This window comes from Calidris pugnax, unplaced genomic scaffold, assembly GCF_001431845.1.
Source record: "Calidris pugnax isolate Ruff unplaced genomic scaffold, ASM143184v1 scaffold44, whole genome shotgun sequence".
In the NCBI taxonomy this organism is placed as follows: Eukaryota; Metazoa; Chordata; class Aves; order Charadriiformes; family Scolopacidae; genus Calidris; species Calidris pugnax.
In genome coordinates, this window is record NW_015094506.1 from 37520293 (window position 1) to 37529595 (window position 9303).

The 9303-nt window shown below is 39.2% G+C and overlaps 1 protein-coding gene across 3 annotated transcripts in view; it reads left to right on the forward strand.

Moving 5' to 3' along the window:
* MAPK12 (mitogen-activated protein kinase 12) overlaps positions 1-9063 on the forward strand; it is a 41803-nt gene extending 32740 nt beyond the window's left edge. For 2 of the 3 annotated variants that reach the window (XM_014964238.1, XM_014964236.1), the window contains 5 exons: positions 544-615; positions 2726-2805; positions 3591-3669; positions 5277-5450; positions 6266-9063. In XM_014964238.1, coding sequence (XP_014819724.1) covers positions 544-615; positions 2726-2805; positions 3591-3669; positions 5277-5450; positions 6266-6336 — 476 coding nt within the window. In that variant the 3' untranslated portion in view covers positions 6337-9063. The remainder of the gene's footprint in view (positions 1-543; positions 616-2725; positions 2806-3590; positions 3670-5276; positions 5451-6265) is intronic. The other variant, XM_014964237.1, reaches the window with a different exon arrangement.
* Positions 9064-9303: the final 240 nt, after the last annotated feature.

Genomic DNA, 9303 nt, shown 5'->3' on the forward strand with positions numbered 1-9303 from the left:
ATGCAAAACTTCCTTGTAGATAAATTGCAGGAAATGGTTTGGTGGTTGTGAGTTTGGGGGCTTTTTTGTGTGTTTTCTGAGAGTAACGGAAAGAGCCAAGGTGGTTGGAAAAAGCAATACAAATGTCTAGAGATGTGACAGTCTGCTCTACCTTCTTGTGTTCTGCACTGACTGTCATCTTCCTGCAGAGATGTGCTGGTTGTAACTCAAGCAGACAGGGGAAAATGGCAGAAGGAGGGAATTCAAGTAACTGTAGGATGACTAGGGAAGTTTTTGAAAGCATTGAAAATTTACTTCCCACATACATCTGCCTCTTACTGAGAAACTGATTCTGTATATTATGAGATTATCTCCAGTTTGCTAATTAGAAAGGCTGGTAGTTTTGCCTATACTGTTCATCACGCTTGGCAAAGCACACATCATTTTGTAACAGGCTATAAAGGCAAATTTTACAAGTCTTTAAAATATGTTTTAAATTAAATTTTATGTACATTTAAATAGCCAAGTATTCAGCTCTTTAATGTGACTGTTGGTCTTTTCCAGTTGACATCTGGTCTGTGGGCTGTATAATGGCTGAGATGATAACGGGGAGGCCTTTGTTCAAAGGAAATGATCGTATCCTTCAGTGAATTTATGACACTAATGTAAGAAAATGATGAGAGGCTCTTATGTGATACAGTAGGTCTGTTCAAAAGCTGATGAGCATAAATTGAAATGAATAATAAAATGGCTTGCACCGTTCTCATTAACTGGTTATTTAATATCTGTACTGCTTTTTCTCATCTGCAAATTAGAACTTGTATTACTGAACTTTTTGAATAGAGAAAGAGGGGTGATCTTTGAATCACATCTGAAATCATCAGCTGGAAGATTCTGTGGTGATAGAAAAGGCACATTTTGATTTATTTTATTTTTAGTGACAGATTCCACAACTCCAGAACAGGCACAGAAGATTTAGCTGTAGTATATGGACTTAATGTGCAAGTGCTAGTCCATTTCATGCATTTTTAGACTGTTACCAAAAACTGGTGTGTAAGTAACATCTAGTAAAATGTTTTAGATTTACAAAAAAACATCTAGTCCTATCATTAAATTGTTGCAGAATTAAGAAGATAGTTAAGATTAAGCCATAATTCAACTTCAGCTTCATTGACAGTAGTAGTTGTGGTGGTTAATAGAGGACAGTGTTAATAGAACGCAGCAAGAATTTTTTACTTTTTTGTTTTTGTTTTCCAGCTTTGTATGTTTGACAGTTCAGCCTGATCATTTTGCAGTGCTTTTCCCCTTGCGGAGTTCCAGTCAATAAACTGCTTATCTGCAAATACTTGTTTACAGAATCACAATTGTTTAATTTTAGTCATATTTGTACTTAAGTACTTGCATATAAGGTTAGGACTTCATTACATGGATCATACTATTCTCCTTTAGTGAGGAAAACCATAGAAAAGGAAGATTGCATTCACCAAAAAAAAAAAAAATATGGGGACTATGGGAAAGTAGAAAACATCAAATTATATCAGCTGTACAGATTTTGAGTACGCATTAGTTGTTAACAAGAAAATATGAAGATGCCTGCCAAAGAACCTTGAGCGTTCTGGTACATAAATACGGAAATGAATGAGTCATAATTTTCAAGTTGCACTGTAAATGTAATAATGGAGAAGCTAATATTTAATCATACTGGGTTTTGGAGATTTCAGAACTATTGGCTGAAATCCTGCGTCCTGTGTTACGAAGGAAACTATCTCAGCGTAATAGTCCTTGCTGGCCTTTCAGTATGTGAATCAGTATTACCTGTTGTCAGGGAAATGCAGCTGTGGGTTCAGCTGTGAGAAGGTGAATAAGAAAACAGCTAACTTAAGGGATTCCTGTTTAAGGATTATGAATAGCTTATCCTACAAACTTGGTTTGGGATTTTATTTATTTACTTATTTCATCGGCATTACTCACCATTGCCTTTTTCTGCAGAGGTTGGAAGAATCCTCATGTGCCAATCGCTGGTCTGGCTTCTCATCTGCTGCTCTTACCAGAGGAGCACATGAGTCACAAAGCTGTTCTCTGCAGCATTAGCCTCCTGTGAATACGCTGTTTCTTCTTTAAACAGCTAATACTGTTATTGATTAATCTGTGCTGGTTTAGGACACAGAAGACTAGGGAGTGTTCTGATGCCTTACCCCAATGTCTCCAACATCTCAGCATCTGGAATTGAGCTGAGCATGTGGGAAATGAGGAGAGAGAGGAATTAATTTATTTTTTTTCCTTGAAGTTTCTCAGTATGGAGAAGAACTGATACAGACTGGTTTCCTCTGACTTTTGCTCTGTTTATCATGCCACCTGATGTTCCCTGTGACTTCTTCTGCCTCTGTCACCTAAATATTGGATAGATGAGGGCGATGTGTGCAATACATGTGTTGATTGTTCAGATACTCCAATACTTTTGGACTGATTTTGACCAAAAATATGGAGGAGGCCTGATGATATTAGAGGAGTTTGCAGGTGATTCAATTATGTATTTCCAAGTTACAGGATATTTTATTTCAAGTGCTTTCAGTGTCTTTGCCTTTTGCAAGAAAAGCTAGAATTTTCATCTCATCTTTTATAAATCTTGTGTTCAGTCATTGCATTATGATTTTTGCTTTGTTCTCCAGTAGCAAAGAAACTCACATTTTTTGCAAGGTGCTTAGTTTTACGGTGAAAGACTTTGTTCCTTATTTCTGGTATTCAGATCTGGACCAGCTCACAGAAATAATGAAAATAACGGGTACACCAACTCAAGATTTTGTTCAAAAACTGCAGAGTCAAGATGTGAGTATTCTTCTTTGTCAGTTGGTTTTACATGTCTTAATTTGGTTTAAGCCATGCTTAGTTCTTAGGCTGGCTGAGATAATAGGTATTGACTACTGGAATGACCCCTGATGGTACCTCTCTGCCTTGAAATGCTTTGCACACCCAGAATAACTACCAGAGATTAAGAGGGCAAAGAAAATTATCAAGACTTTTGAAAAATCCACATATTTAAATACTTCAAAGTTTCTAGCGCCATAAAAACAGTTGAGCTGATGCATTACTATCTTTATCAGAAACATACTGAAAACAGGAACCTATTCAGAAAAAGCAGTTGTTCTGCAGATGTCTCTGTCTTTCCTATTCTTGTGTGGCTGTCCTTCTAGAATCTTTAAGCTATATAGTAGCATTAAAAAAAAAACCCCACCAAAAATTAATCATTAGACTAACTATACAGTTTAAGTACTAATGAATCACTGTATAAGGTTCATTTCTAGAGATTCCTATAAAGTCTCTATGATGTTCTTTCAAATATGCATGCATATTTATTCTAATTAATATATTAAATGTTTGGCATTAGTAATTGAAGCTTTGCATTATCATTTCTTAATCACAGTTTTAAGGCTTGATTTTAAAAAAAGTTCCTTTCAACAAAGTGACACATAATCAGGGTTTATGACCCCAAAAAAATCCATTTGTACAATGTGCTATTAAAGCATTGTTAAGTTACCTATTAAGCATACAGTTAATGTTGTCACATTACAAAGTCAGCAAAGGTCTAATTTAATATTCATGTTTCTTTTAAGGCAAAAAACTATATCAAAAGCCTCCCAAAAGTCCAGAAAAAAGATTTTGCATCCATCTTGAAGTATGCAAATCCTTTGGGTAAGACAGTTTGTGTGGATGTGTACAGTTTGTCTTGTTCTTGTGTTTGCATTGGAGGCAGCAGCAGTGTCAGTTATGTGATAGGTTATGTGATGGTTCTCGTGCTTTTCTCTCCTGCTTTCCATAATTCATAACTTTGATTTTAGTGGCTGAACTTTGCCAAGTTTAGATCCTGCCAAGAATCGGATGTTTCTTAGAAAAGTCAAAAAAGAAGTATTTTGTGTTTTAGGCTCCAATCCAGCATCTGCTTAATGGTTTTACTGGAGCAGCTTTCTCAAGAGCCCTGAGAAATTAAATGCGTGTAATAAATGTTTTCTGAGTATTATATTTAAAATGTAATTCTGAAAGCTTAATCTGATCTACAGTAGAAATGCAAGCAAATAGAAAGCTGACATTTTAGTCATGGAATGAATACATCCTGAGAAACATCTGTGAATTCCTGAGAAGCACTGGCTTGGATTTGATAGCTATAAACAGCCAGAAGAGCATACCAAGTGTGCATAACTGTGACATGGCTAGAGGCAGCCAGAGCTCTGAGATGGCTCTGCCCAAACCTTACCCATTCCCCAATGACCTGCACACCCACAAAGCCAGCTTTATTAGAATATCAATTAGGATAATTGAATCTTCTCCATTTAAGAAGTCAAAATTGTATGTTCAGATACAGTAGAAATAAACATGAATAATAAGCAGCTCTTGCCCTGCCTGCATGGTTAGCTCACTGACCTTCTCAGCTACAGCAAACTACACATTTCCATTTAGTTTTTAGAACGTTTCTTCCTGTCACTTCTGTGGCCATGTGCCTGCTCCTTACACAGAGAACAACTTGCTGCTCATGGTCTAGAGAAGGCTGGAGAGACTCCATGGTGTGGCAAGCAGGAGTTGCAGCATCCTGTCCCACGCTGCTGCCTCTTCCTCCTTTCAGCTGCTCCACCCAACCCAGGAACTTTCTTTCAGGGTAGAAAACCAGAGAATAAACAAGTCATTCATCAAATCTATTTACACTAGCCCATTTCGACATTCTTGACAGTGAACCTGATCCAAAATCCACTGGAGAGGAACAGGGGAGATTTTCATGAATTATTTTGGCTGAGGTCAGACACACAGAGCAGGTAAAGTCAGCGCTGAGGTTCTGAGCACGGACAACTGACTTCTCTTAGTGAACTTCAGAGTGTCCTTGGCCTTGGATTTGGTCACACACTGGGCAATTCTCGTTAGCTCTGCACCCACCTGTTCATTCTGCTGCTGTCAGGTTATGATGTACCTTAGAACCACAACACCATGGCGGCAGTGATGAAGGACACTTGGGAGAGCCCCAGGCACAGCGGTGCTGGAGCAGAGAAGTCCTTAGCTGAGGTGATGTGGCTCTATTGCATTGCAGAAGCAAGGGAGCACCCCCGCGTTGCATCGGGCTTTGTGCACATCCCAGCTTGCTCACAATGCTGTTTTGTCATGCAGATGGTCCCCGCTGGCTATAGAATGGACACCCAATGATCCTGCTTTATAACTCTGTGTATCTATTTCAAATATCTCCAGGACGACGTTTCTGTGTACAAACTGGAATCAGTGGCGTGATTTGAATGGACTGTTTGTGTTCTGTTCAATAGCTGTAAACCTTTTGGAGAAGATGCTGGTGCTGGATGCAGAGAAGCGAATCACAGCAGCTGAGGCTCTGATGCATCCTTACTTTGAGCCAATCCACGATCCTGAGGAAGAGATTGAAGCTGAGAAATATGATGACACATTTGATAACATGGATCTTCCGCTAGATGAGTGGAAACGTGAGTTTAGTTTTGTGATGTTTTCAAAAATGACCAGATAGAAAGGCCATCCAGAAATAGGCATATTTCCCTTTACAGATTATTTTCTCTGCTTTTGATGGAACAGAGTAAATATACAGCATTAAAGTAGAGAAATGCTATTGATAAGCCAGTGTTCCTCTTATCAGGCCCTACTGGAATGATCCCCAAAGGTTTCTTCTCTGCCTCCTAACAGAGGCTCCCTTTCTCCCCCTTCCTTCTTCCCTGTGTCTGTCCTCCCATCTTCTGCAATGTAGGAAAGAAAACATTTCTGTAACAGGGTCTTTTCAGTGGGTAGGACGGGTAAACAGATTCATCAACTGTTAGTTCTGTAGGACTGCAGTGGTTGCTGGCCTTAATTTTAACTGAGGTTCTCTGAGGGAGAGAAAACATATCTGTCTCAGCAGAGATTTAACTATGGATCTAGTTTTCATCTAACATCAGAGGTTTGTATTTTGGCTTTTAAGTGAAGGCTTGACTTTTAAAGCTGATGTGCTCAGTAGCTCTTTCTGAGGATATTGCCCCCTATACTGTAAAGTCAACCCTCACGTCCCTTTGAAAGCACGGATAACATTTCATCATTGGGCTACTTCAAATCTGAAATAGTGACAAAAATGATCCTTGATTCCTGTACTTCTGGTGCTCTTTCTGTTTTTTGGGTTTTTTTGCCTGAAGAGGTCTCTCTCTTCCTGACCTTGATCAGAGCCTAACCATGCTGAGACTGCACCTTGCTTGGGTCTGTGCAGCTCCTTTTCCGATTATACCAGCAAGACTATGCTTATTGTGTTGTTTTCCAGGTATTACATACAAAGAGATACTGAACTTCAATCCACCACAGACATCGGAGTCAAAGGAGACAGCGGTGTAATTGTATGACTCGATCTTTTCAGAACTCAGAAGAAAACAGGAAAGTTGTAAATGTTTGTGATATTTCAGGTGTATAAAACTTTTATAAATAAACTGGATGTAATCTGTTTCATCTTCACTGTAAGAAAGAGCAATGTCTTTTACTCTGCATGTGAAAGTCGGTGCCTTTGGAAGTAGCATTTCAAAACTGTCCAGAAGTTTATTCTTGCCTACAACTTCTTCCTTCTGCATGAAAGGATTCAAGATTCAAACTGTGATAACCTGGTGCCGTCCTCAAAAGAGCAGGTAGGACTAATTCTTCAAATCAGAGATCAGAAGAGTTCCAGTGACTGCCCCGAGCAAGCTGAGCTGCAGAGCGTGTCAGAGACGTGCTCTCCAAGGCCATTGAACCGCCTTGAATGCAAGAAGTATTTGTGCGACTTCCTCTGGAATATTTCACCTTGGTGAGATGCCTGGGGAGGCTAACCAGCTTCTGCTGCCTCAGCTGGTCCAGTGAGTAGTGGAGACACAGCCTGAACGAATGCCTATGTCCCCTGTCCTATGGGAGTGGAGGAGAACCTGAGCTTGGCCAGTTCTGACAGATCCGGGCAAGAAGCAGAGCATTGGTGTCACAGATTATTTTTTTCAAAGTAACCAATGTAGCAGGACAGGATTTGACAAATGATGAACAGTGGCTGGATAAACAATCCCCGTCAAGGGGTACAACGTGTTCCTCTGAATTACAGTACAGTCTCTGTGTGTAAACTAGGGATCAAGGATTTCCAGGGAGAAATTAAGGCTGTTGGAAATTTTGTTATCTCTTCAGCGTCTTAGTATTGAAATGATCACTGAAAAAGTACATCTCAGAGGACGTACTAGTTGTAGAATCAGCGGCGCTGATTTCAGAAATAAAGCAGTATGTGGGTCAGGTTCTAGAGAACAAAATGAGGGTAAAAATGCTACGGTGCAGCTGTTTGTTGGGAATACCTGCAGCAAGCTGCTGTTTTGTTCATGGTGTGGAGAGGTGTTGCCAGGTGCAGAGTAACAACCGTTCCTTTTTTTAGCCTTTTGAACTTGTCTTACCTGGGCAGAGGGAAACCACAGACCTTCTGCTGGGAGGTGCCTTACCAGAGAGTCAGCTTCCTGATGGGATATTGATTTGACTCTTCATAGGTACCTTTTATTGTCTGGGTTCATTTATTGCATTTTCCTAAGTGCTTAGTTTGTAATAATTTCTCAGAGGCAGGAAAAGAATTGGAAAAGCTTTGGTGAAGAATTGCTTTGTGAGATTGCTTGTTCTTGTTAAAGGTAATCTCTTTACAGCTGACTGTTTGAATGTGCATTCTTCCCGATGCAATGTGCTGTTGTGTGTTGCCACTAAGTGAAACAGTTGTAAAGAAAGACATTTGATCTTAGCAGGTAATAACTCAAAAAGAAGTAAGAAATTACTTGGGTTTTTTTTTTTTGCTTTAATAACCAATTTAAACCAGAAGTTTAATCAAGGTACAGTTGTTCTGTTTCTTTCAATGAATGTTTAACACCTGTAAATATTAGCATTTGTTTAAAAATTGTGATAAGGTTTGATTAGCTGAAATGGGCACGTAGAGAGACTAAATGGTGAAAGAAACCTTGAATTATTGATGTATTCAACAAAATAATTATAGTTTCAGAAATGCATGCAAAAAAAAAGCAGAGAATGTGATTTGAAACAAAATGTTTTTCCACGCTACAGGTCACTGAGGAAGGCACACCGAAGGGTCACACCCCATTTTGCACTATCAGCTTTCTGCTTGGACTACACTTCTGTGTTAGATAGGAACAGGAACTTTATTTTTTGCTGAAGAGATGTTTTCTCTTTTAGAATCATGTGCTGCGGTCCTCTTAAAAGTCATGAGAGAAAAGTGCCCATTGGAATGGGTTTGATAGAGCCAGTTGAGGGCAATAGAAGAATGTGACAAAATTCTTTTAATATGTTCCCTCTGTATTATAAATGGAAATTCAGCATCCTGAATTCCAGCAAATGTCTAAAGTCTTAAGATAATGCAAATGGCTCAAATATTAGACTTCAAGGGAGAGTGATTTTTCTTTGAAAAATGGGTTTGTGTTTTCTTTTTAAATGCCAACACTTCAATGGGAATTTTCACTTCCCCCCCATTAGCTTTAGTGAAGTCAAGCCCTAAAAGCCTTCATTGGCTGAGGTGAACATTTCCCTCTCTTAATCTTGACATAATATTGGAGAAGCAGCTGGCCCGCATGAGAAAAACATAGGAAGATAATGTTAGCTTTTTCTAGATATTGGAGGAACACAGAACTCTTGAAACAGCTGAAGAGAAGACCTTGATGCAGGTACCAGCAAAGACAGAAGTACTGCTGGGCTGTCTAGCCAGCAAACAGTCTGCAAGGTAAAATAACAAACACAGAAAGTTTGGCACATCTTGGCATGATGATGTTTCTGCCAAGCGATTGACACCTGCAGAAATGGCTCCAACAGCACTAGAGATTAGCAGTATAAATAGCCCATGAAAAGAAACGTAAGGTGAAAGCAGGAATATTTTGTAGGGGAGGCAGCTGCTGCTTCAAAGGGAGAGACAACATTTCCTAAGTTTGTATTTGCTATTTCTACTGGTGCTAAGCAACTCAGGAATAAGAACCCGGTTTCTGTTTGCCTTAAAGAGAAATGTAAACACGTTCTGCATGTACTTAAAATGTATTGTGAAAAATAAAGATTGGGGGGTTGTTTTTTACACAATAATGGTCTTATTTTCCCCATATGTATTCCCAAATGTATACTCACTCCTGAAAATAGTATTTTTGGTATAAGGGGACTGTTTGAAACCTAATATTGTGGGTACATTTCATGTAATGTGACCTGCTGATGTAGTTTATTTTGGAAATCAGTCAGACCATAGATTCCAACCTTTCTTCCATTTTCCAGACTTTAAGTCAGCCACAGAGCTGATCTGATTGTCCTACTGCCGCCTAATTATTT